Genomic DNA, 27828 nt, shown 5'->3' with positions numbered 1-27828 from the left:
GTGTAGAAGCTTTGACCCTGCTACTGCTGAAGTTGTTGAAGATGAATTTAATGCAGGCTGTGTTCATAAAGGAGCCACAAATATTTGATGGTGCACTGGGAAAGGAGCTGCCTGGGGTGGTGGGGAGACAGGCCTCTTACCCTATGTATCTGAGGAGTGGTGTCTGTTGAAAGGGAATTGAGTGAGGGGCTGTGAGCCTGAGCTCCCAGCCTGCCTGGTTACCTCGCACTAGGCAGAGCAGCCACCTCTCTTGCCCCATGGGAACGTGCCCTCCGCAGGGTTCTCTCCATGTTTTCCCCTGGTCCTCTTGGGTTTCTGTGTGACTGATTTGCACAGCTCTGCCAGGACTAGCATAGCCTGAGGGAGAGCCAGAGGGACTGCTGCATCACAGCCATGTGTTCCTGACTCCTGGCAGTGGTGGCTGATGGTGATGGGGGTGGTGAGCCACCGGCAGAAAACCGTTTAGGCATCCACAGCTGGGACTTATTTATATGTCAGCTCGAGCATCTGATTTGCTGCTTTATCATCCCCGAGGAACAGGAGCTTTGTGCTGCAAAGGGATGTGCGGGGTGTTTGAGGGGATGGGGATGTTGTCATGAGAAGGTGGGAGGATGAGAGGCTTACAAGCTGCTAAAGATAGTCCCCCTCCTAGAACCTCAGGAAACGCAAAATGCAGCTATAGCGTGCAAATGCCAGGTGCTTGTTTCCTGCCTTGCTGTCCTGGGTTTGCCCTCAACTGCCCCAGGTTCCTAAAGGAGCCAGATTCTTCAGACTCCCTTTGACATTGGAACCAGTTTCAGTCCCCGGAGGCCTGTTCGGATTGCATGGTGGGGAGCCTGTAAACAGAGTTGCTTGTTTCTTCCATGTGGCACTTGAGGATTGCGGTCCTGTGTCATTCTTGCCAGGGCCCCTTGCAGCCTGGAAATAGCTGTCTTGCGGTGCGGACAGGACTGCTAACCATCTGTGTAATGGGGTGGGTCTGACCTTCTTCCTCCCCTGCCCCCTGCCCCACCTCTCTGTGCAGTAAGAAATCCTCAAGATGCCTTGCTTTGTGGTCTGTGTGCATGACCTTTGAACCACTGCCCTGTGCCTGCCTCCCAGAATGCACTGCTACAAACAGGGAGGCAGAGTGGGAGGAATGAAAATGCAAACACAGCTGAAGTGTGGTTATGCTGTGGGGTAGGAAGACCGCTGCGTTGGGTGCACACGCAGCTGATGTGACCGAGGTTAAATGAGTATGACACAAACGGCTGATACACAGGCTGGGGGGGAGCCTGGAGGACAAAAGGTAGCAACAGAGCTCTCCATGAAGAATTGCTGCATTCAACCTGCATTATTCGCTGCCTGGGCTAAAATTAGGCTACATACAATGGCAGGTTTTCAGAAAGAGCTGGATGATTTCATGACTGACAATGATCATTTGTCATCCAGCAGGCTGAGAGAAGAGGGCTGGCTGGCTTCAGGGCATGAACCTGTGGGTGTTGGGAAGGAATCCCCTTTCAGTAGCAACCTCCACTCTCCAAAATAAAGCACAATGCCCATCTCCGGCTGTGAACTGGCGTGCATTTGTTGTGCTACAAGTGCCACCGCACTTCAAAACGCTACAGAAATACAGCACTACAAGAGGTTTACAGAGGTGTGGTCTAGAGGTGCACCAATACATCAGTCCAATATCAGATTGGCACCAATATAAAGAAAATTAATTATATCAGAAATTGGCCTGATGTGGCTGATAATTTGGCTGATAAATGCCCATGCATGTGCACAGCCATAGTGTAGCACATAGGTGGCGAGGAGCACCGCCCGGCAGCTGCAGCTGTTAAGTCTCTTGTGGTGGAAGGGGACGGTGGAGGGAAGGGGCATGGGGGAGCAGATCAAGGCCCCTGTGGTGAGGGAGGGAGTGGGGCAGGGGTGATCAGGTGAGGCGGGGTGGGGTGTGGGACAGAGCCATGGCTTGTCCGAGGGCTGGCTCTCACTGCTGCATGCACCTCGGGAGGGCATGGAAGCGGGGGCAAGTGCCTTGGATCTGTGGGGGGTGGGGGGGAGCCTGCAGCTGCAGGCTGGGGCTGTGCTGGGCTCTTTGTGGTGCATGGGGGCCACGCTTGGAGCTGCGCTTCTGGCATGTGGGGGCTGTGCTCGAGGTGGGCAGCGGTGGTGCTGGGAGAGGGCTAAGGGAGGACTACAGCAAAATTTGGGGTGGCTGAACCCCCCCATAATCCTGATCCCTCCTTCCGCCTCCCTGCTCCCCGCCCCCAGCACAACAAACTTATCAGCTGCACACAGCTGTATCAGGAATCGGATTGGTATCGGCTGATATGCTTCCTTAAAAATCGGCTATTGGTATTGGCCCCCCAAATCTCTGTCCATGCACCCCTAGTGCGGGCACCTCCCATTCTTCCAGGTGGAGAGCTACAGAGTTCCTGCAAAGGTGTTCAGAGACCTGTTCTCCAGCCAGGGGGTAACAGGGGTTGTTTGACTCTGCTGCTTTGATTCATACCCCTTCTTTCCACCAACTGGGAAAAGGGAGCCGGTCAGGGAGCCCAGTCATGCCAGCCTGCCGCCCCGGTGGGATATGGGAAATAGCTGCTGTCTACTCCCCACCCTTGACCAGGTTGGTTGCGAGTGGTGGGACTGGGGCTGGGCTTGCCCAGGATGAGCAGAAAAGCAACCTCCAGTCTGGAATGGGCTGCAGCTCTTCTCCCTGTATGCAAGCCTGGTGACTGTCTCGCACTTACTGACAGCCTGGCCTGGGAGTGGCGGGCTCTCATGGAACCTGCAACAGTCCCTGTTAGGGGCACAGGGAGGCTGCAGCTCGGTTCCCCATGCCCCAGCCCCAGTGAGATCTGGGCATGCTCACTAACTGTCCACTCCATTCTCCCTCTCTTCCCCCCTTGGAGGGGGAGTGGGTGAGTGGAGCACTATGGGATGCTGGAGGACTGAGAGACCACCCTGTAGCTCTGTGGTTCATTCATTCCACATGACACTGCAGAACGTAGCGCTACAGAGAAGTTTCTGTTTCATCCAGGAACATTTTTGTAGCTCTACAAGGGGTGTGCACATCTGCCCCCTCAACTTCTGTAGTGCTGTGAATGTGTAATGTCTCCCCGTGGCCTTTAGCTAGCATTATTATGGGGTATTTTTTTCAGTGTTCCTCTGAATAACTGGGCATAAGCAGCAACTGGAGGCAGTATCCTGGACTAGATGAACCTGTGATCTGGTGGGGATTCCTGACTGAGGAGTCTTCAGCTACTTTCCTATGGGTCAACTGCCTCTCTTTTTCCTCATCACAAGTCTGCTGCTGTAGATGAAACTCGCTGCGCAAGGCCCTTTCAAGCAAGCCCAACAAGCCTCTTTCTTGCAGTTGCTGTGCTGGAGTGGAGTTGCTGGGAGATCAAGAAACAGGCTGCAGCTCCAGGTTTAGGAGAGCCATGGGTCTAGAGTCCCTTCTTGCTCAAGGACACTTTGTCCCATCTGTGACATGTCCATACCACATTCAGTCCACACTGGATTTATCTATAGGATTCAAGTCAGTCTTCCCAGCTTGCTGGAGCAATTCTTGCAGTCTAAACCTGACCCATAGAGTTTTCCATTTTGCTCAGGGTATATACAGATGTTGCCAAGTGAAGCAGATCAGCTGTGCTAGGATGGGTCCAGCACAGCCAGTCCATTTCATTGGGCAAAATGGACATTGCCTGCTGTCCTGCAAATTTGGGCTCCTGACACTTCCTGGGAGCAGCCATTGCCTGATCCCGTGGGGCCGTACTCAGGGTGACCCTCTGCAAGTGGGAGGAGTGGCCAGAGAATTCTCAGGCACCCCTTTGCTATCAAAGTAACTCTGGGTTTCCCTGTTTGCAGAGACATGCACCTGGGGAATCCCTGGGCAGTCCTCTTCTGGAGAGGAAATTCAGTGCTTCCCTGTTTGGAAAAATACCAGCCCAGAGTCTCAAACTTGCTCTGGTATGGTCCCAGGATTGGGACCATCAATCAGCCGATTGGCAGTCCCAGCACCACTTCAGAGTATTAACATATGCCTGGGGAATCCTGAATGGGGGAGTAAGAGCAAGAACTCCTAGGGCTTCCCAGGGTGTGCAGGATTGGACCCTGAAGCCCAAGTGCCCACTCAGGGTGGCTGGAGATCATAGGCAGCTTTGGGCTGCCTGCTGCTTTCCTGCCTTGAAGCCAACAGATGTCAGCTGCAAAACAGCAGCACAAAATCATACCACCTATGTCACGGTCACACTTTGGGGGCATTTGTGCTGTGACAAGGGACATGGACATCTGTTTGGCGTTTGTGCCACCCTAAACATTTTTAGGGCAGTACAAATGCAATATCTGTTTACACCCTCAGCCATTCTGGCTTGGGTTGTTGCATGTGGGGCTGCCTTTATGAGCTTTCAATATTCATATTGTTGTCTCTTACTGAGACCCTTTCTGTAATCGTTAGTGGTAATAGGGGTCAGACATTATGCGTGTTCTTCAAGGTGGAAAATCTCCCAATAGGTGGAAGTGAAGGCTGTTGGGATCCTTGCTCTAGTGGTCTGTCATGTACTTTCACACCTTGGTGGGACTGTCAAGCACCACCAGCCACTGTTTTAGCTGTGGCTTCATAGTTTGGCAGCTGGCCATACGAGAGTCACCAGTGGTAATGGCTGGCTTAGGGGAGGGGATGAAGCTGAAAGTGAGCAGGTAAAGAAACCTCAATGGCATTTTTGTTTCAAGCTGGGCAGAAAAAAGTGCATTTTTTTTTTCTATCCTAAATTTCCTGCTAATATCTCTGCAGAACCTTAGATACTCTGACACCATCACACACAAAAAAATGCAAAATATTCTCAGTGAAGAGTGTGAAAGTAGAGTTCCCTTAAAGTTAGGGTACTAGTAGATGCACTTTTAAAAAAAAACAAACAAACTTTTTTTGATGCTGCTTTCAATTTTTTAAAGAAATAAGCATGCTTATTCAGAAAGTAATAGACATCTTTTTAATCCATACATTAAAATCTTTTGAAAAAAATAGGGTTGTAATTATTACATATGCAGAGCTTAAGTAGTAGTAAAAACAACTGTTCTAAAACTGGCATCACTAAAACGAGCATAATTAAAAGAAATTAGCTGGGCAAATACCCTGGAGATCTTCAAAAGGAGACTGGACACACCTTGTTGTGGTCATCTGACCCCAGCAGTCTTTACTGCCCAACGCAGGGGGGCTGGACCCAGTGATCTCACAAGGTCCCTTCCAGTCCTAAACTTCTGTGAATCTGTGTAAACCACAAGAAACACTTCTGCTTTTGGGTCACAAACTCCAAATGAGGTACCAGCTCATTTAGCGATCTTTACCGACCTTTTCAGATGCCCCCACGTTCCATGTAAACTCAGGAGTTACCCAGGTTTCTCTGAGATTTTGGATACCCAATCAAAATTTCACCCCTCCTGTTCCTGACTATCCTGCCTTGACATCAGGGCCACCTTCTGAAATTCAACTAAATGTGACTGCTCTGCAGTGAGAGATTTGTCCTCTGGACACATGCCAAGGGACATCATTGGAAGTGAGTCAGTGAAAGATCTAGGTCAACCCCTAGCCTGCAGGCCTCCCACAGTGCTCAACCCCTGGCACGCAAGCCAAATCTAGCCCACAGAGCCATGGCATCTAGCCCATGGGGCTCCCCACGGGTCAGGGAATGTGGCAGTGGGGGAGCAGTGGCAGTTCATACTGCCACTCCTCCATGCTGCCAAATTCCCAAGCCCTGCAAAGCCCCTGCATGGCCAGATTGGGGCTGGGCCGCCCCTCCTCCAAGCCCTTCCATGTGGCCAGATTGGCCCTTGTGCACCCACCCTGTTCACTGGATCAGGCCCATGGGCCAGATCCAGCCCACAGACAGACTGGGCACTGTTCAGCAGGTCCATGGACAAGAAGGTTGAACACCACTGATCTAGGTAATCATAACCCATCCTACACAGACTCTTACTCATGTTATCCTGCTACTGCCAGTGCTTAAAAGGAGGCTGGAAATGGTTGTGAAAGAATGGACTTTTTAATTTAGGAGGATATGAATACCATCATGATGGCCCCTAGAGGCATTTCCCTTATAAGTCACCTTACTATGTGGATGTCCCTTGACAAGGGAAAGAATTAAAGTGGCTATAGAAAACTTGCCCCAAGTATACCCCATTACCTTGCTGTGGTGAAGTCTGGAAGAGTTTCTCCTCCACTGTTGGGTCCCCCAGATCCAGCTGTGGCACTGCCCTGTCTGAGTGGTGAACACCACTGGGAACTGAGATCCTCTGTGCCCAGGGACACTTCCAGCTGTGAGTTTTTTGTAGATAAGCTCCATTTAGATATGAGTTGGTGAGGCCACTTCCACAGGCAAGTGACCCATGTTTGCAGGTGGGTTTCCCCCTGATTTTTACCTGTGGACGCAGGTGCGGAACTGTGGGCTAAGACCTCAGAGGCTGACTCTCTGCTGCTGGCTAGCGAGAACTGTCGGGGAGGCTTTGGACATGTTATTGATTGGGAATGCAAATACCTCTCTGGAGGGCTGAGTGGTTGGCTGAAGGCCAAGCAATTGCTCAACACTGCTGTGCTCTTTGGCTAGTGCTCGGTTTTCGACCTTTCCTTTTTGGGGATGATCATTGAGAAGGTCACAGTGAAGCGGCTCTGAATTCTTCTGAATTTTTGGATCACAGTGACTCAGGTTTCAGGCCTTTCCAGGGGGAATGATATGCACAGAAATACGGTTAGGACAGAATTCTGATTCCCTTTGCACGCTTAGATGGCAGCAGTCTAGGTGCCTAAGTGGCATTTTTGGCAGTTGCATGCAGATTGCAGTTCTGTTTTCCCTGCATTGTGTATGCATAAGTATGGCCACATAAATCAAGTGTGCACAATAGGCTGTCCACTGCTGGGTGGAATCACAGCTGTGCACATGTGTGCATTGCAGATGTGTATGTTTTGAGTCACAAAAATGTAGCTGGCCAGAAACAAATGACTCGCAGATTTTAGAAGAGGAGGCTTCTCAGTAGCCCCAGTGCTAAGGGCACTTGATCAGAAAGCATGGGACCCAGATTTTAGGCTCCCCCTTACCCAGAGGCAGTTTGAACCTGCATCTTTGCCTGTCTAGCAGTGCTCTAACCACCGGGCCACAAGTTAAGCAATCCAGTCCCACCTCAGATCCCTAGAGAGTCAAGAGAAGGAGATGTAGGACTACGAGTAGCAGAGTAAGCTGGAGGGTGTGTGAGGGCTCAGTGAGATGGCTGATGCTTTGGAAGGGAGCAAGAACTGGGTTCTAGCTTGGATCCCTACCTCTGAATGGGGCAGAAACTCCTCCGCTGCACTACTCTCCATTTATTTGCATTCAATAGTCATTAGATAAAGAGGCAGTAGCTCAGCTTCAAAAGGAGCACTGGAGAGGGCTGTGGGTGATATCTGACCTGTGGTCCAAGTCTCTTGCTCCTTGGGTAATTGCAATAACCACTCAGCTGTTGTAACTAAAACACAGGGAGGAGCCTGTTCCTGATTTACACACGTGTACATACCCAGTGAGTGCAGAGCCTGCTGAGCATGCTTAGTCATGGTTACATTTCCACACTGAGAAGGCAGGCCCAAAAGCATCGTTTAGGTGCACAGAGGGAAATGAAATTCACCCTTACTACTCCTTACTGTGACAAACAGGGCAGGAATCCATCTGAACTTCATTAGCTTTATCTACAGTCTGATGCTGTCAGTGCCCTTTGCTGTTGCTGCTAATAGTAATTAGCTAGAAACTTGTTCTTTCCCAGTATCGGGATAAAGTCTAGCCAGCAGGCTACTGCCCCTGTAGCATCTGGGGACCCTACACCTGTGATTCTCAACCAGGGCACTGCACGATCCTTTTAAGAGTACCATGCAACATGAGCACAGTCTGGTATGCAAACACTTGCACATGATTCACAAGATAAACCCATAGATTTCAGAGAGGAATCCATCATGTCAAAACCATTTCTACTTGTTGTGGTCTTTCTTTCTGTTGTGGTCCTTGTAACAGAAAAATTTCTCTATTATTTTTCTGAAGTTAAAAACAAGTGAAAACTAAGAGCTGTTGTCTTCCTCATGGTGTCTGGAGTTTGAAGAGAGGTGCCTTGAATCAAGTTGTGCCTTCAGTCTAAGAAGGTTGAAAATCATTGCTCTAGACCTTTTTAATTTTAAACTCAGTCTAGGATTTCTAAAAATGTGGAACAAACAAAATTGCAGAAGGATCCTTTAAACAGGAGAACCCAGAGCTATAATTTTTTTTCTGTGCCCATGATTTTCTTCTTCTTCTCTTGCTAGGAAGGCGTGGGGCTGTGTTGGAAGTTGGACTGGCAGGGAGAGAGTTTAAGTTGTTTGCATAGCTTCCATGAGATGTTACAATTCTGTCCATCCAAATTGTCGTAGCACCAGCCCCTGTGGTTAGCCTCTGTAGGGAGGACGTGTGGTAATGTCATGTAAGAAGTGCTTTTAAAAAAAGTAGTAACAGATGCCCTTTGAGAGTGGTCATTACAATTTTCATATGTTCTCCATGTGAAAAAAAGCATAGCAGAAATCAGTTTTGTAGTGGGAAGTCTGTATATATGTTGGGGGTAATGTTACATAACCTTTGACGGTTCCAAACAAAATAACTTTGAGCAGAAACCTATTGTAGGAAATACCTTTCCCAGGGAGAGTTTCAAAAAAGTTTGTGAAAAAACAGTGTTCTACTTAAAATCAGTTTGAAAACTTCACTGTAGAGTTTGCTGCCATACTGTTACTACAGGGATAAGGGGATTTTGGATTGGTCCTGCTAGGACTAAAGCCTAGAGGTTCCTGGGTAACCCTTCCCCCTAGCGTCAGATGAATCACTGCGTTTGGGATGCAGAAGGAGTTTTACCTCGTGTTCAGATTGGTACAGATTGTGGGGTTTTCCCCTTCCTCTCTGATGGAGGACATGGCCTCCTTCCTGGGATCTCATATGTGCATTTTAACAGCACTTGTAGTTGCTGGACACTGACAGCCCTTGTCCTCCTGCTTTACCTGTGGTAGGATAGGGTGCTCTTGGCATTTTGGGGCAATATGTCTTGTAGCTCTGCATAAGGGTTGATTTGTGTAGTTTAAGAATGGGATGATTCAGACGGGGACAATACTGCCTTGAGCATGGGGTTGGAGTAGATGAGGTCCTCTGAGGACCCTTTTAACCCTTCTTTTCTGGGACTCTTTGATACAGTAATCCCTTTGGGCAAAAGGGAGAAATATGCACGATTTTGGGTGCCCAAGTGGAGGTGCTGGATTTTGAAAGTGCTGAGCATATCCTAGAGCACCTAGTGGCTTCTGAAAATCTTGGTTTCCTTGGGCTGTATCTACAACTCCCCAACACTGTGGCATCTAAACTCCAGAATCTTTAATAGACTTATCTGCCTATCATGACTGAGGACTTTATCCCCATTTCACAGGTGGGAAACTGAGGTGCAGAGAGCCAAAGCAATTTGTCCAAAGTCACCACAAAGTCTGTGGGAAAGCAGAGAATAGAAGTTGACCTAAGGCGAGTCTCAAACTGTTTTCCCACAGGCTCAAGGAACAAGCTAGCAGTAACATGACGGGCTTTAAGAAGGGAACATCAGGAAAATCCTTAACACTGAGATGTTCTAAGCCCATAGTTCTCAACCACAGTGCCATGACACCCTGGGATGCCTTGACATCCTTTCCAGGGCACCATGCAGTCTTAGCACTGTTAGATGTACAAGCATGATTCACAAGATAAACCCAGAAATTCCAAATAGATATCCATAGGGTCAAAAACATCCTGATCTTTTGGGGTCTTTTTGAGTTCTTTGCAGTAGAAAAATAATGCTCTATTTATTTTTCTATGATCAGAAAACAAGTGAGACCTAAGAGGAGGGCCGGGTGCTTTGAGTCTTAACGAGGGGTGCCATGAGCCTTAATGAGGTGGAGAACCATTGTTCTGGTACCTAAAATAGTCTTCCAGGGCAGGTGGTGGGAGCCCCGTCAACAGGGACATGTAAGACTAGATTGGATGCGTTACTGTACAGGGTGTCCCTTAGGGAGTTAGCCAGGCTGCCAAGGGCTGCCTTAGATGATTTAGCAGGTCTTTTCCATCCCCATTTTTCCGGAACTGTTTAATAAGGACTGCTCTAGAGCACCGCGAATGGGAGTATTGGAGGCATCAATGATACCTCACACAGACTCTAGCCACCATGTACCCATGCTCTGTTTATCCATTTCTATGTCCCTGGGCGTGGCTGCAGGAGTCGATCGAACCACTTCTGGCCCTTGCAACTCCCTCAGGAAGGGAGGCATCAGGAGGGATTAGCCTGTACTAAATAAAGTTAGGAAAATAGTTGTCTAAAGGTGGGAGGCGTTGGTCAAAGACGCACCTTGTCTGCCAGGAGACAACACTGTAAATTAGAGGAACAGGCCAGAGGCTGTATTAGCCGCTGCTTTGGCAGCAGAGGGGAAACCTGTTTTGCTGTTCCCTTTAGGTTTTTGTTTTCTCCTACCATTTTTTTAAAATAGGGATTGAGTCAGCTGTTTAATGCTGCACAGAGCCTGGTATGGGGTGGTTGTGCAAGCTGCTGCAGTGGTTGTGTAAGCTGCTGCCTGTACAGCTTTGCCACTGTCCTAACAGGCAGCAGGTGAGCCTGCACACAGCAACCCTGACCCCCAGCATGTCTGCTATTCTGGTCTTTGCTGCGTACCAACGCACCACTTCCTTGCTAGTCCTGGCCTCATAGAATCAAGGCTGCTAAATCCAAACATGTTTGGGGCAGTACCACCAGTGACACCAGTACCAGCATCCCCCATGGGTGGTGGGACTCCTTGTTGCTTGCTGTTTAAACCCAGGGCACAAGAAACAGGTATTCACTCCTTAGTTGATCTCCTTAACGCTTCTCTCTCTCTCTCTCTCTCTCTCTCTCTCTCTCTCTCCTGGTTCTACAGGATTCCTATAGAAAACAGGTAGTCATTGATGGAGAAACCTGTTTATTAGACATCTTGGACACAGCAGGACAAGAGGAGTACAGCGCCATGCGAGACCAGTACATGAGGACGGGGGAGGGCTTCCTGTGCGTCTTCGCCATTAACAATACTAAGTCCTTTGAAGACATTCACCAGTATAGGTCAGTATCTGTGATGCCCTTTTCCTCTCACCAGCAAGGCGCTATGCTGCCTCCCTTGCTGAAGGAGAGGCTGTGCTGTGCCCACCTCCCCTTTTAAGACCAGGTCCCTGCTGTGGAAGTGGTGGCTGCCAGCAAAGACTATTAGATCCAGCAGCCCTGCCCCAGGGAAGAGCAGGAGCAGACGGCTAATGTTAGTGACTCCAATAAAAACCCATCTGAGGGGCTTGCTGGCAGCCTTAGGGGACTTGGTAATGTAATGTTTGTGTTTATGGTGACTAGAGGGAGAGCTGATCCCTTCCCTCCCTGCTCTAATTAATGGAATCGCTCTGTTAGTGAAATTGATCTCGGCGTCTCCTGCCATCCATGAAAGCTGAGAGAGCTGGCTTGGGCACGAGGAGGGGCACAGGGTTTTGGAGCATCCGAGAGGAATGCTCCTACAACTCCCAGCTCTGTTCAAGTATCACAGAGGTCGGGATCAGGTACTGTTGTGTTGAGCACTCTGTATATACATGCTCACCCTGAGACACAATCCCTGCACTGGAGAGCTTACAGTCTAATCTAAATAGACTAGAGATGTAGGCAAAGCACAGAGAGGATGGTGACATGCCCAAGAGACAGATCTGGGACTAGAACTCGGGGCCTCTAGGCCACGCAGTCAACCTCATCCATAGGCTCTAAAAAGTACAGAGTCCTTCTGGTCAACCTGCTCCTGCCCCTGGCCAAGCTCTCGATTTACCAGACTAGGAAGGAGGTGCTGTTTTTGGGGCCGGCACTTGAGCGACTGTGGGGCTGTCTTCTGTTCCCTTGCCCGTCTGCGTCCCTGGGCAGAGTTCCACCAGGCGGCATACACTGATTCCTTGGATACGTTCAAGGGATAGTGGGTGCTAGCCAGAACTCTCTGCTCGGTGTCCTCTCTTGACACCGCGGTTACCAAGCTTTGGCCTACAACTCCAGTTCCTGTCTTCTCATGACTTTTCCCACAGACAAATTGAGGAGGCACGAGGAAGCCATTGAGGGAGGCTTGCAGTTCCTGGTGTGTCTGGGCTCGCTGTACCTGTATAACAAATATCGGTCTTGTTTAATGCACAAACAGCATACGTTTGGTTCCTCCCACCCCCAAACCTGAAGTAGAATAAAGATCCAAACAGTCGCCCATAGATGTTGCTGTTGGAGCAATGCTGAGCTGTTCTCTAGCTACCCACACAGTGAGTGCTGCCCCAGGCTGGGAAGAATGTATTTATGGGGCTTGGCTCTGCCCCTAAGTATTTTTTACTATAACAAGTTGCTTTATGCCATCCCCCAAGGTCTTCTCTTTGGGGGCAGGAGGGGTTTGGCATTGTAGCTAGTAAGGGATCTGCAACAGGAAGTGGGAGTGGTGCTCTTTGTAAGCATGTTTCCCTGGCCAAAGAGCAGCTCTTCCTTTACATGCCTTGCTGCCAGAGAAGTGGGAAGCCCTGGCAGCTCTATCAGCCCACAGACACTTAAGAAGCCTTCTCTGAGGAGGCTTTCTGTGCTGGGTGGAGCACCAGACAAAGTTCATTCAGCAAGCAATTTGGGGCATTGGGAAGGAGAGCAATGGTGATTTCTGGCCTATTCCACTTCCCCGGATCAGTCCTCCGAAAGGGAAGGGTTCTGTGCTCATGCTCCATCCCTGGTCACTGTGTTGAACAGCCACAACTTCAAATGCAAGAATACAATGGCAGAGTGCTGCCCATCATTCATTCATTCCAGCTCACCTGGACATATGACTACAGCAGCCCAAGCCTGACTTCCGTTAGCAAGTCTATTCCAGTCTTACCAGTGCCTCTCAGTCCTTGTTTGCTGCTAGGGCCAGCCGTGGACTTTGTCCTATAAGTAGTAATATGTTACAAGTCTCTTCCGTCTCCCTCCTCACCTGTGACCAAGTTTCCCCTATTTCTGCATATCTGTGACTGACTCACTCCTGCACTCTGTTCCCAGCTGGGCCCGGTGGGACATTAGGACCATCCTGAATGAATTTTAGAACCCAGGGTGGAATAATTAAAAGAAGAGCCAACAATATGTTGCTCGAAATGAGATAAATGCTTGTGGCTTTGTATTTAGATTATTTATCAGCTTTCCCAGCTGCGTAGTGAGTGACTGAGGGGAAAGTCATGTGCTTTGGAAAAAATGGAGTGAAATCCATCAGCTAAAGGTTCTGACCATTTTCCGCCGTAGATCGGTGACCTGACCCCAGCTACTGGCTGCTGTCACTGGGCTCAACATTTGTTGCTTTGCCTTCCATGAGTAATTGAGGCTTTCACTCATGCCCCGGGATATAAGATGTTACTGTGCTCGTAGACACTGGAGATATGGTGCTGTTCTTGGCTGCAGCTTTGTTGATAGTGGGAGCTAATCTCAGATAACCTTTGAGACCTTGTGCCACACACATCCAGACTAGGCACAGCATGGCCTTACAGTCCTTTTTTTCTGCCCCATGAGCTGAAGGGGCAGCTTCACCTCTGTTGCTTGCCTTCCAGTATCACACATGGCCTGGGTAATCATTTTTTAAAGAACATACTAACTTGCTATGTACTAACATATAAGAATGAACTAACGTATAAGAACCAAACTACAAGACATGGGATTTTTTGTAGAGCACATCATTGGAGTTCAGATTTGACTTTCATTGGGACTTAGTGGAGGGGAGTCCATTATGGAGTGGTTTGGTTGAAATCAAAGTGATTTTAAAATCACCATTTTTTTAAATTGTGATTTAGGTAATAGATTTTCAGTCTTGTTTTCCTAAACAGTGAGCTTATTCTCATTGGTTGGTAGCCATTAAGACGTGTTGATTTTCTGCTAAATACAGCCTTTATACTAGATGTGGTACTTCATATGTCCCTTGGGATAGGGAAAATCACACACACATTTAAGCAGTTCTTTAGCTTAACATGATTCTTTTGGGCTCTGTGTTACACTTTTAGTAAATTGTGACTGACATTTATTTACTAAATGATTGATATTTTTTTTTTCAATTCATGACTTGTACCAAACTGTTCTTGGATGGAAATTAGAATTTGATCAAATGCTGAAAATTAGTATTTCAAAAACATTATTACTAAATAAAACTATATTTAAATGCTCTAGATACATGAGGAAAAAAGGATGCTTTGCATTTAAACCTGAAGTAATGTATTAGCCGCAGGAAGTTATCTGCAATGAAAGAACTGAGCACCACATCCTTCAAGATTTTAGAACTAGTAGATCACACTCTCTCGTACCTGTTTGTATTTACAGATTAGAGGAAAGCAAGCTTTCTTGCTTTTTTCTTCTCATTTGTTTTTTTTTCTTTTAGTGACATAGTTATTGAACTGAACTAACTTAAAATAAAGAAAATATTCTCACTGCAAAAGAAGCTAAGTACTACAGCTGCCAGAAGAAACGTTATCATTTCAGCAGTGTTTCTGGTCCCAGGTGTTTAGTCGATCACTTTCCCAAATTCAGTGGTTTGACTTTTTGTAAAAACTTCTGCTGCAACCATGTACACTCCTGAGTACTTTATTTTTTGTTTAGACCTTAATGTAGTTTGCCATAATTTCATATTTAATTTTAAATAGGGATTTTTTTAAAAGGAAAAAGGCTTTTGATCTGTTCTTTTAATTACCCCATCATTTAGGTGCTTTTTGAAAGGCCTACCCAAATCATCCTATATAACTCTGTTACCAGTCCTTTGGAAGTGACTTTTCTTCTGTTGGTGTGGGGAGCTCTCTGAAACAGTCTGCTGCTGCCTTTTTGACATGTGAAATATTGTGCTCCCTCTGCTTGGTGTTTCCTCTTCTCACCTTTGGGCATCCCTGTCCCTGCAGAGAGCAGATCAAGAGAGTGAAGGACTCGGACGATGTCCCCATGGTGCTGGTGGGGAACAAATGTGACCTGCCAGCCCGGACAGTGGAGACCCGGCAAGCACAGGATTTGGCCAGGAGTTACGGGATCCCCTACATAGAGACATCTGCTAAAACCAGACAGGTAGGAGGAGGCATGGTTGAAAAATATATCCACATACCACACTGCTGAAGTCCTATCCTTTCATAACCCATCTAAGTGGTGCCAAAGAACTGGAAACCATAAGGATTCCACCTCAGCCCCTCTCACCCTGGTCCTAGTCAATTCCACTGTGGTAATACATGCGCTGGGTGGCATAGATGGGGGTTGGGAATTGCAGGATTCCTGCACCAGGATTTTGGCCCTGAATCCAAAAACGTCTCTGGCATCATCTTACAGCACTAAGTGGTGTTAGTGTACCCTGCAAGCTTAGGGGCCTGGGCCGCTCTGGTAGCCTCAGCTGCCAAGAAAATAGCCCTGACCACCAAACAGCTAAGATCAACCTGTGAGGACTTGCCAGCCGCTTCCTTTCAGTGCTTTGTTCCTTTGTTGTGCCTGAGTGAAACTGCCCAGCTGGCTTCTTTGACAGAAGGATCCTCCCCCTGGTTCCCCACGCTTTGTGAAGAGATGATGTTGATGGTTACCGTGGACTGCCTTTGCCCCCAGACAGAAGGGTGGCGAGGAGGCCGTGGCTCTGTGACTGACAGCAGCAGGCCTGACGCACAGCCCTGTTGACAGAGCAACGTGCAGTTGCTGTCAGGCAAACAGTGCTCCAGCTGCTAATTACACAGCTTGCTATAAGTCTTCTCTGACAGCTCTGAAGTGGCAGCGAGCAGGGGAGCGCACATGAATTTGAACAGGCTGTTGCTGGCAGTGATTTACCTCCATTAGGATGCTGGGCTGAAGTTCCCAGGATGTTCAGCCTGGGAGCTCGCTTCTACCTTGACTGGTGGTGAGCTCTGTTCACTGGCCTTTCAAATATTGCTGTGAGGATAAATTTAGAGCAGGAGCCAGCACTTTGGAGCTGTCTTCCATCCCTTTTCTTTCAGTCCATCCCAAAGCTGCTGGTGCTGCTTCTGTCCTGGCAGACTGTGCTTTATTTGCATTGTGATTATTAGACGTAAGATTTATATGCACAAAAACCCTAAAAATATGCTTAGTAGGGAGGGAAGTTTCTTTGAGTAGATGTGATGTCTTTTACTAGACCAACTGAGTAGTTGGAAAAAAGTTCCTTGCGAGCTTTTGGGTGCAGTCACCCTTCTTCAGGCTTAGGGAGTCTTCCTTGGAATCCCAGAACAGCAAAGACTCCCTATGCCTAAAGAAGGGTGATTACACCCAAAAGCTTGCAAAGAACTTATTTCCAACTACTCAGTTGGTTTAATAAAAGATATCACATCTACCCAAAGAACACTGCCTGTCTATTAGACCAACACGGTCTTAAAACCGTGCCTGTCATTAGACCAACATGTCTACAACCAAAAACTCAGCTTATTAGGGGGAGGCAAATAGGACTCATAGTAGAGATGACATTTTATTAGACCAACAAGATTTTTGCAAAAAAAAAAAAGGCATTGGAGAAAAGATTATAAAAATTCTTCTGGGTAGAAATGAAAGTGCATATTTCATCGGATTTCACAGCAGAGTCAATAGATGGAAAACTCCTGTGGGCAGTCAAGTCAGTTCATAGCTGGTATGGAGCCTCTCACCTGTGAGCATCTGGGATGATACAAATTACCTTGAAACAAAGGCTTAGTAGGGGGGTGCATTTATACTTTGAAAAGTGATAAAATATGCATTTAAAATTATAGAAATATTCATGATGAACTTAATTCTGCTGTCTTCAAAACTCAGGGGAAATAGGGGACCCTCCCCATCAAATTTAAGTTTAATTATATTCTCTCTGGTAATTGTCCATTTAACTAGTAAAAAGTTTAATCTGCAATGCTTCTGTGTACCTTTTAGGGTGTGCCTGTAGTATGCCCATTTATTTGCTTACATAATAATTTGATTAACAATATGGAACTAGTATTTTTCCCAAAGTTTTCAGTGTTAGTTTGTGGCACTCCTCAATCAGAATGGTATCTCAATATCCATAGAGCAGGGGTGTCACCATGTGGCCCACAGGGTGGATCTGACCCACAGAGCCCCACCATCCAGCCCCCAGTGCTGCCTCTGGGTCTGATTAGACCCACATGGGGCAGAGGCGCACGCCTGTGGCACAGGGCTGATCTACAGACCAGATCTGGCCCACATCCCCCCTCCCCTTCCTCCCACCCTTCCCTCCCCTCCCCCAGTACAACTGATCCAGTAGCTGCTCCAGCTGCTCTGTGACCCATGCTGCGTGTGGCATGGATCCCAGAGTGGCTGGACCAGGTGCCGTGTGCATCTCAGATCAGCCAGAGCAGCAGCTGGATTGCACATGGTGTCTGCTCCATCCAGCCTGTGCCACACACAGTGCCTGCTCTGGTATGTGCACCGCACACGGCGCCCGTTTCAACCACTTGAGGACCTGTGTTATGTGCAGCACAGATCCTGGACTGGCTAGTGTGTGGCACAGTTCCAGAGCTGCCAGGCTGGGCACTGAGTGCAGCTCAGTCTGGCCAAGGCAGATGCTGCGTGTGGCTTGGCTGCTGCTCTGTGCATGCATCCGGCCTGCCTCTGCCATAGATAGTACAGGGCAATAGTTGAACATGGGAGCCAGCTGGTGCTTACTCTGGCAGTTCCAGACCAGTATCATCCAAGTAATTCATCACAACTAAGTGTTCTGTATCCAAGGTTCCTTTTCAAAAGCCTTTGCAATTTCTCTCTTGCTTGTTGACCTATGTCATGTAGAATAGGGTTGAATTTTTCTTTGACCTCCTTGATTTGGTCAAGGGAGTCATTTATTGAGAGGCCCCTCATCTTAAATTCCTTGACTGCCAGTGGCAGAGCAGGAAGGTGCATGCCTCTGTTCATTACAAGATCCCTCTGACTATAGGGCTGTTAGAAGCCATTTATGCAGCACTGATGGAGGCTGTCTCGCTGGCATCAAAACTGCTGATTTTGTTTGTTTGCTTAGTTGTATGCGCGCGCGCGCGTGTGTGTATGTATGTGTATATAAAAGAATCCAAATGCAGTGTGTAAAATAGGGCTGCGTTTATCCACCTTCCCCAATGTATCACCATGAGCTGTAATGGCAGGGGCACGCCTGGCAGAATTTCTCTGTAGGACTGTATTCTCAGTGGCATCTTTACACACACTTTTTTTTCATACTTGAAACAAAAGAATTGGCAGCTACAAATTCAAGTTTTGGGGTTTTTTTAGCAACTCAGTTTGAGGTCATGCACCGAAGAGGCAAAGTGTAGTAAATGTGAATAACATGCTTGCAGTGTTGTTCCTTTTTTCAGCATGTAGACTGCAGCACCTGCAAGTAGAAGACTTAGGGTGTGTATAGAAGTTGTTTTTTTCACCATTTGTAGCGCTTTATTACCATGACTTGACAGAAGTGCACAGCTTTATAGCACTTTAAAAATGAGTACAGCACTTTAAATTAAATGAGGTGTTAAATTTGAAGCATTGTATTATACAGCACTTCAGCAACCTACAGTGTTTTAAATAACTTCTGTATGCTGGTCAAATTTCCCATGGGCTTTGCAAGCTTAGCTAGTTCTCCTCAGCTCCACCAGTAGTAGCCAGGGAGCAGTAGCCAAGCCTGAAAACGCTGGCAACCCACCCTGCTGTGGCCAGCTGACTGAGATGGCAGTGATTGGTCCAGGGAGGGTGGGGGTGAAGGGGGGGGGAGGGTGCATCACATACTTGTACATGCCCTGAGACCGTACATGGCTGGGGACTAGATGGTTGAGAGCAGCTGCCTGACCATCTGTGGCAGAAGCAGTGCCCGCTTCTAGTGATGAGTGACAGCCTCTCATCCCAGCTTCCGCTTCCTTCTCCTTTGGTCTGCTGCTGTCTGCAGTCTACTGCAGCCCCAAGAGCAGGGGCAGGCAATTATTTTGGGCAGAGGGCCGCTTACTGAGTTTTGGCAAGCCATCGAGGGCCGCGTGATAGGCAGCCAGGGGCAGATAAATATTAATTTTCTAAATTTTTTAGGGGCCCCGTGGGCCGAATAGAATGGCCTGGCAGGCCACTTCCAGCCCCCAGGTCACATTTTGCCCACCCCTGCCCAAGAGGCTGCCAAGCGCCCCCTGCCGCCTGGCCTGGAAAGTACAGGGAGGATCATAGCTTCCCCTCCAAACACTGCACTTCTGTCATGTTTAAGAGCACTGTAACTTTATAGTGCTATAAAAAGTACTCTAAATTACAGCACTGTAAAATGTGCACTGAACACTTCTGTATACACCCTTAATTTCTCTTCATTGCTGACAGTTGAGCTTGGCCACAGTAAACATAGAGGCATTTAGAAAATGTACTTTTGTTGCATTATTTGTCCTCTCTGACACTTGAAGTCAAAAGGCAAGGCTTGCCAGGTTCAACAGTGGGTCTCCCAGTCATCAAATTGGCTATACCAGGAGTAAACAACCTTTTCCAGCTGCGAATCTGAGACAGGCAGAAGGATGGGCTCTGGGACCCAGCCACTGCCACTTGTCTTGTCCCTGTGGCCCTGGTCTTCTGCTGTAGGCTGTAGATTTTCAGCCCCTGGTCTATAGAATAGCTACAGGTGACTAGTCTCATCTCTAGGAATGCGGATGTGACTTTCCCCAATAACACTATGAATTGCCTCAATTGTAGAATTCTAAGCTATGATAGTTTTTTCCTTACTGTTGATTCCTCTGGAACATGCTGGCTTTAAATCATATTTTTTCTAAGAAAGATGGATCATTTAGTCTGTTCCAAAGAATATTGCTGCACACAATGGCTCTACGGAGATTAGTAAGAAAATTATCAGGCTCTGTAGAATGAAGCTTTTTTTCTGAGAAGAGTTTGCATGTTTTTTATCTCTTCTTTGCCTAGCAGTGAAGTGGTTGAGAGTCTTCACAGGTTGCTGGATCTGAAATTCTTCCTCACAGGGAACCTGCTTCCCACATGGTTGGCAAAAAATAGTTTTACCATTAGTTGGAAAGCAGGCATCACTTGTAGCCTGGTGGTATAGTAGTGCACGTGCACTTGAGCTGTCTTTTGGCATTAGCAACAGTAAACAGTGAGCACCAGTGGAAAGCTCTCAAGTACCTTTAGATTAATGAAACTGAAAATCTCACACACACAGAGCACGTGGTATTCTCCACTGCAGCCCTCCATCCCATTAACTGAAGTTACCAGTATAACAGAATTGGATGTGGCACCAGGTATACATGAGATTCCGCGATGTTCTCCAGACATTCCTGTGAGCCAGGGGTGGCCGGAGGGAGAAGAACAGCCCCTCCCCAAGAGCTCCAAGGGACAGCAGCCCAGAAGGGTGAAAGCACTCTACGAGTACCTGCTCGGGAGCAAAGGGATCCAAGTGGAAGGAGCCAATGTGCAAGCCTGAACAGGCTTCATCTCCATTGCATGTTGTGCAATATTTGGGGCTTTTCAGCTAAAAACAACCCTTTTGTATAGTTGGGGAACATATCAGATATATGCATGGCTGGGATCACGTACACCGGAGAAGCAGACATGGTGAAGCACAGTCATCTTTTTATCTTTTGAAAGCCTTTGGAAGAGGATAGACCATGTATACTAGCTCTGAATTTAAAATGAATCCTCCCCCCAGTTCTATACATGGAAAATTTTATAAATGTGTTACAATTTTCCATGTATAGAATCTAATTGTTGGTGGGGTTGTCTGAAAATAGCATCCCCCACTACTGCAGTGGGGAAAGCGGCAACAGGGAGGCAGGTGGCCAGACCCGCACCCCTTGCCTGCCCCATGCCTGTGCCTGCCCTCCTGCTGCTTGTCCCCCTGCCACTTGTCCTCTGTCCCCACACTGCCTGTCTCCACAATTGCCTGCCCCCTCCCTGCCACTTGCCTTCCTGTGCTTGTCTGCCCTGGTCCCTCCACTCCTTACCCTCTGCCCCCCAACTGCTTACTTTCCACAGTGGCTCTTGCCCTGGGGCAGTCAGTGGTTCCAACCCCCACCCTTGCCCTGGCCCAGCCCAGCCAGGCAGAAACAGTGGCTGCAGCTCCAGGGGTGGCTGGACTGTGGCTGGAGCTGAAGCTGGAGCTAAGTGGCGAGTGGGGAAGGGCATGTGGAGAGCAGGTAAGCTGCATGGTCTGTCCCACACTCCTTCCAGTCTGCACATTGCAGGTCTCCCCCATGCACCCCACACCCTCACTGCATGATCTCCATGCTCCCTTCACCACATGCCCACTCCCCTGCTGCATGCATCATCCCAGCTTGGGGCAGGCAGCTGCTTTGGCTCCAGCTTCAGCCCTAGGCCCAGACCAGGGCCACAGCAGTGGCCTGCCCCAGGCCAGCGCTTGAGCCTAAGATGAGGCTTTTTTTCCCCCCTCCATGCAGATTTTGGGGAAAAAACTTCATTTTGGATTCAAGTAAATATTCTATTTCCCTTCAAAATGCAACAGTAGGCCTTTTGTATGCATCACAGCCTAATAGATTAGCTTACATGACATTTTCATGCATTAACATCATTATTATGCCCTAACCCCTCAAATATGCATCTATCTTCACTATAAAACATATGTCTTTGCAGCTGTGTTGATACAAATATTGCCTTAGACAAAGTTCTGGTAGTTCGCACACCCAGGAAAAGAATAGGCATTTAAATTTGCATATAAATCCTACGTCTAATGATGATACACTGTTTTCCCTGCACACAAAATCCATGGGGTCACAGCACAACAAGGCAACCTCTCTGTGCTATGTTCACTGCTCTGGCATATGGGAGCTTTGCAAATATCATGTTTACTCAAATCTAAGTCAACCCTGAATTTAAGATGAACCCATTCATTAGATTCTTTATATGGAAAAATTAGAAATGTGTTATAATTTACCAGGTACAGAATCTAATTATCAGAGATTTGTCTCAAATTTGTCCCTCTCAGATTATTAAAGCAGGGAGAAGGGGGGGGGGGGGGGGATGTCAGATGGCCTTGTTGACCTCTACCTGCTCCTAACCCTCCCCACTTACTGTCGGGTGCTGCTCAGGCTTTGCTCCTGGAGCACAGCACTTGGAAGCTCAGTCCTTGGCAGGCCATGAAGCAGTGTCAGCACAGCTGATTGGACAGGCAAGGAACAGAGGTCCATCGGCTTTGTGCCTGGGAGGGAACCCAGCCCGAGCTGGGGCTGAGCTATACCTGACAGTAAGAGTGGGGAAGAGGGCAGGGGATGGAGGCCAAAAGATACAGTGGGCAAATTGGGGAGTGGGGGCTGGGGGTGGGTGGCAAGTCCGACTCTGGCCCGGACCTGGGCTCAGAGCCAAAGCTGCTCCCACTCCACTTTGTGCACAAATCTAAGACAGGGCTTTTCCTCCAAGCTGAGGGCAGGCGGTGATCGTCTCATATTTGAGTAAGTACGGTAGATTCTTGGCAAAAGTGCCCATATTCGGAAGGGTCCAATGACTCCTAAAGTCTGAACACTTCAGCAGAATGTCCTGTTCCTTACCAGAGCTTGCTCTGAAAGGGAGTTCTAGAGGGACACATAACGTTTGCACAAAGGCTTTAATCCATGGTCCAGTAAGTGCACAGCTCCAGAACATGTCCACGACTATGCTCAGGGGCACTCTTGCTGGTGGTGACAGCAAAGACAGCCAGAGGTGAATGGGCTGTGTTGTGCCTAGAGATGATCCCTGCATGTCAGAACTTAGGTGCACTGATAAGGCACTGCAAGGCTGCAGCTTGTCCTGTTGAGAGGGAGGCTTTGTTTTCCAGGGTTTCTGAATCTGGCATGTTTCACCAGCATCAGGCTTGCCGGAAAGATTACAAAGGGGTAATGAAGAGCCACCCACATAGTAGGTTTGGGTGGGTCCCAAGCTGGTTCCAGCTGCACATTGACTGCATGCTGTTTCCAGTGCATGCTTCATCCTGTTACCTTGTGTTTGTCTTCTGTGCTGCATCCTGGGCCATTCTGTCTGTTGGGCCATTTGCTGACATGTTGACAGCACAGTGGCCGTGTGTCCATATGTATCATACAGACGTGTATATGCACCACCAAAGGGAAGGTTTGAGTGGGTAACAAGGGCAACAGGATACATAAAGTCTGCAGAGCTAATGAACATCTGGCACTTCTACATGTAAAATTCCTCCTTGATCCTTAAATCTCCTTACTCCTGTAGCTCCTGCTGTGCTCCCTCATTGGAATTCAGTCAGGGCTGGTCTTCCTGGAGGGGAGGAGGAAAGAGAAAAAACCTACTAGGGGTAATTGCAGAAGGGCTAGAAGGCACCTGTAGCTGACAACCCTTGACTGGAAAGTGCTTTGATACCAGTGAGACAGGCCCAGATATTTTTGCTCTTGGCTTCAGGTTGATTAGATCCCTTGCTCTGCTGTGTACACTTGGAGGCCGTGTCTACAGGTGTGGATGTTTGGTTCCCTGGGAAAAACCAAGTTGTCTGTGGGGAATGCCTGTGCCACAGGCACTGTGGCATGTAGCATGTTGCCCTGAGTGGGGCAGGGGAGGCTAGAGCCAGCAGTAGGCTGTCCCAGCAGCCTTACCTGGGGTCCTGGGGGTTTCCCAGGGCTGCAGCAGTAGCAATTCTGCTGTGTAGAGCCCAGCTGGCAACTGGAGCACAGCTCCAGGCGGCCCAGCTCTGGTTTTGAGCAGTGCATGCTGCCCCTGTGTGCACCATTCCACTTATTTTTTTATGCATGGGTTTTTTTGACCCTAGATATCCCCCATGCTGCTCCCTTGCGGCAGGGAGAACAAGTGAATGTACAGTATGTGGCGCTGCAGATGTCTGCAGCACCATATACTGCACGGCCACGCTTGTCTGGACGTGGCCATAGTGGGGGAGGAAGGGTGCTAAGGGGCTGGGTGTTCAACAGAAAGGTGCTGACATTTTCCTTGTTTAAACGCCCCATCCAGGTTTTCCCCAACTGACACTTTCCACAAGGCTTAGTGTGAACCCCTGTAGTTACACTGGACGGCTGCCTGAACTCTATAATTACTTTACTAACCTCATTGTCCTGCTGTCTCTAGAAACATGGAGCCTGGCATCACCTGGGCAGTTCCTGGGTCCAGAGAGTTAGCAGTAGAAAAGGAGGCAGTTGGTCTCCTCTGCCAGCTCATGCTGCCTCCCTGTTCTAAGGTAGTGTCTAGCGAGAGGGCCTGTCTCTTTTGCTGAGATGGAGCCTCTGTACTCAAGTGGCTGTTTGCTCGCTCTTGACATCAGGGAGCAATTCTCAGGATGCATCTGAGATTTCCCCGCTCGGCTTCCTCCCTCTTACTTGGCATTTAGACCCCTCAAATCACACCAGGCAGTTCTGTGCTCTCGCCACCCTCCTCTTGCAGAATGGCCTGGCATTGCTCAAACCACTGTGGCTCTCTTCCAGGGGGTTGAAGACGCCTTCTACACCTTAGTGCGGGAGATCCGGCAGCACAAGCTGCGCAAGTTAAATCCTCCGGATGAAAGCGGCCCAGGCTGCATGAACTGTAAATGTGTGATCTCGTGACCAAGGTGAGTTGTGTGGTAGGGAGAGGTGTGCACCTGGTGGCAGAGGAAGGGAGGTAGGGATAGGCATGTTGGATGTTATTGTGGGAAAGAGTGCTGCCAGACTGGGCAGGCACAGGGTATGTTTAAACAAGGCAAAATTATATATGCATTAGTACTGGTAGATTCAATAGAAAGTAACCTTCGATTTGCACATGCAGATATTCAACACATCTATGCTGGGAAGGGACGCGCTGATACTTTCCTAGGCTGGTTTAGATGGGTATGATCCCACCCTGTGGAGGGGGTTGGATGAGATGAACTCCTGAAGTCCTTTTTGTTACGTTTGTCCAAGACTTTCACAAATAAATGGCTCCTGCCGCAACTGTGGGAAAGAGTGCTACCAGGCTGGCAGGCACAGAATATGTTGTAAACATGAAGTAAAAATGTGCATGCACATTAGCAGATTCAACAGGAAATAACTTAAGATTCACTCATGCAGATTCAACATATGCACGTATCTCACACCTTCCAGTCCGACATTTCTATGATTTTATGACTGTACCAGGCTGCAAACACAGCTGAATGAAATAATTTCATCAAAACATTTTTTTTCATGGAAAAAACCACACACCCCCAACTCCCTTCTCCTTCCCCTGCCCCACTACAACTTTTTACTGAAAACAAAAATTTTCTTGTGAACCTTTTATTTACACCCCAACATTTTCTGTTGTTTATGAAAAATCAGCGCAGTGAGTGGGGTTCTTAATGTTGGGTTTTTGGTAAAGATTGTTTAGCCTGTGGTTTAATCAGTATTTTTTTATGGATTCCTTCCCCTGTTTTTCTGTTATGAAATAATTATAATAATTATAAAACCCATTTTCAGGAAATTGTGGGAAAAAATAATTCTTTCCCAAAAATGCCAAAAGAAGAGACTTGGTCTTTTTCAACCATCTCCATGTGCTGATGAAATTCCCCCTCAGTTTTGTCAGCCTTCTCTCCACCCCCTTCCCCCAGTGTCAGAGAGGGGAAGGAAGTCCAGCACTGTGTTCTCTGCCACAGGGCACAGCTCACTTTACCCTCATTTCAGGGTGAGCAGGACTGGGACTGTCCTTTTCCAATGCATCGGTGCATTATGCTGAAACGTGTTAGCAGATTGTTCTGACTGCTTGCTCCTCAGAAGGGTGTTCCCCTTAGCTGCTAGGATGCTTGATTAACTGTGTCCAAAATTGGCACAGAGGAATCACTTTGCCTCTATTCAGTATCCTGATGAGGGTTAAAGATGCCACATTTCAGACTCTGGCCAGCTTTGTGTGTCTTTATCTTAGGTGAAGGGAGGTAGTTGAATGATTACTTGGGGCTTTGTTACACGTTACACTTAGCACTTGTTATAGTTAGATCACAGTAAGCATTAGTATGACTTAGAAAGTTTTCTGAGCAATTGCATGTTAATGCTTACTATGATCTAAATATAGATTGGAGTACCACACTGGAGACTTGAACGGGCTCCAATACAGTCCTAGGGCTGAGACCCCCAAATCAGCTGATTTTTCAGGTCTAGCTGTGGGATCGCACTGAACTGGCTCCTGTGTGATCTCATCCCTGGGATCATATAGGAGCCAGTTCAAGACACCAGTGTGATCCCAAGGTTGAGATCTGAAAGTCAGCTGATTTTTCGCTCTCAGCCCAGGAACCCAACAGAGCTAGTTCAAGACTCCCGTGTGGTCCTGGGGCTGGGACCCACAATCAGCAGAAAATAGGTCCTAGCCCCAGGAACTGGAATTGTCTCTCTGGAGCAGTCCCATGTGAAGGCACCACATGTTACTTAATGCAACTGGGATTTATTTCTCTCTCAAGAAGGTGTAACTTTACTATGATGTGAGAGTGCTTAGCTTGTGTTTATCCTGCTTGGATGCTAGTGTTCAAGCATGGTTAACACGTGCTATGTGTAATGTATAGCATCCCCCTTAGTTAGCCTCCCTGCTGCCCTGTGCAATCTGACGTTGGGCAGTAGTGAGGGAAGGCTGGTTATCAGCTGCTTCTGCCATGAGCCTGGTGGGACTGAGACGTGTCTTGGGGCAATATCAGCAGAAGTCAGGAACTACATGGGCCAAGGAGACTGAGCTGGACTCCTTGGAGTGGAAAGGGACATGCTGGACTTGTACAGCTTTTGCCTTTTCTCTAGATAATAGAGGACTCCAGGCACCATTGTGGTCTCCCTACCTCCCTTCACAAGTGCTCACTTCCCAAGTGAAAACTTTAATTGCCCACTCACAGGCACACTGTTGCCAGGGGTTGATTGAGCACATGGTAGCTGTTTTTCCTCCAGTGCATCTTGAAGCAAAGCATTTAGCAAGGCCCTGCATTCAGCAGAGCTCTTTCCAAAAACCCCTGGCTGCGTTTGCTTTCTATAAACAAAAACAAGTGAACGCCCCACCCCTGGGTTCCTGGCTGAGGAGAGAGTGGATCCCGGGTGAGCCAGACGGGATCTCCCACTGGGGCTGATCCTTAAGTTGTGCCTAGTGCAGCTATTGTTGTTACGGGAGGTTTCCAGATGTTCAGATAATCCAGATGTCCAGGAGCATTTCCTCCGGATGGGGATGTGAGTCGTGGGGCTCATTTCCTGCTCTGACTGTGATCACTTTCAGCTGAAAGCACACAGATAAATCCAGACCTCTCCTTAAGCTGCCGTTATCCTATGCCTGCACTGACGGTGCTTGGCTGCCAAAGCAAGAGAGTGGGGCTGGTGTCCATCAGTCACATTGACACTCCTTCCAAAAGCAGAGGGAAAAGCGAGAGCTTTTTGAGCATCTTGTGAATTTTACACTCACCATTTGCAGTGAAGAGCCTTTCCCAGCTCCCTGCGCTGACAGCAAGAATGTACATGCCTGATGGACTGCAGGACCCACTCAGCCCTGTTGGGTGTGTGCCTGGCTGGCTGGCTGTCTACACAGGAAAGCAGGGCCTGTTTTCCCCTGGTTTAAATCTGCAATGCAAATGCAATCCAGCTTTGCTATGGGAGCATATTTTTCTGGTGAAAGATTCCTAAATGCTTCAGGAAATTGCATGGTGACGGCGGAGCTGCCCAATGCAGGAAAGGTGACCGGCCCAAGATGCTGGAGGGTCAGTGGCAGAGGCAGGAATTTAGGTGTCTTGGCTCTCAGATGCAGCATCTGGCTATGGTCAAGGGCAAAGAGGGAGAAATATCAGAAAATGAAGGGTGGTGGGTAGAAAATCTGGATGCTCCTGGCGCAGGTCTGGGAGTTGAGGCACCTGGGTTCTGCTCCTGGCCCTGCTGTTGATTCACTGCACAGTCCCAAGACAAAGTGATATGACTAGACTGGATG

The 27828-nt window shown here is 48.2% G+C and overlaps 1 protein-coding gene across 3 annotated transcripts in view; it reads left to right on the top strand.

Annotated features, from left to right (window-relative positions):
• The window catches only part of HRAS (HRas proto-oncogene, GTPase), a 103839-nt gene that overhangs the window by 75317 nt on the left and 694 nt on the right, over positions 1 to 27828 (top strand). For all 3 annotated transcript variants that reach the window (XM_019485185.2, XM_006263415.4, XM_014604241.3), the window contains 3 exons: positions 10940 to 11118; positions 14946 to 15105; positions 24384 to 24508. In XM_019485185.2, the coding sequence (XP_019340730.1) occupies positions 10940 to 11118; positions 14946 to 15105; positions 24384 to 24503 (459 nt within the window). In that variant the 3' untranslated portion in view covers positions 24504 to 24508. The remainder of the gene's footprint in view (positions 1 to 10939; positions 11119 to 14945; positions 15106 to 24383; positions 24509 to 27828) is intronic.

This window comes from Alligator mississippiensis, chromosome 2, assembly GCF_030867095.1.
Source record: "Alligator mississippiensis isolate rAllMis1 chromosome 2, rAllMis1, whole genome shotgun sequence".
Classification (NCBI taxonomy): Eukaryota; Metazoa; Chordata; order Crocodylia; family Alligatoridae; genus Alligator; species Alligator mississippiensis.
This window is presented reverse-complemented; position numbering and strand designations above follow the sequence as displayed.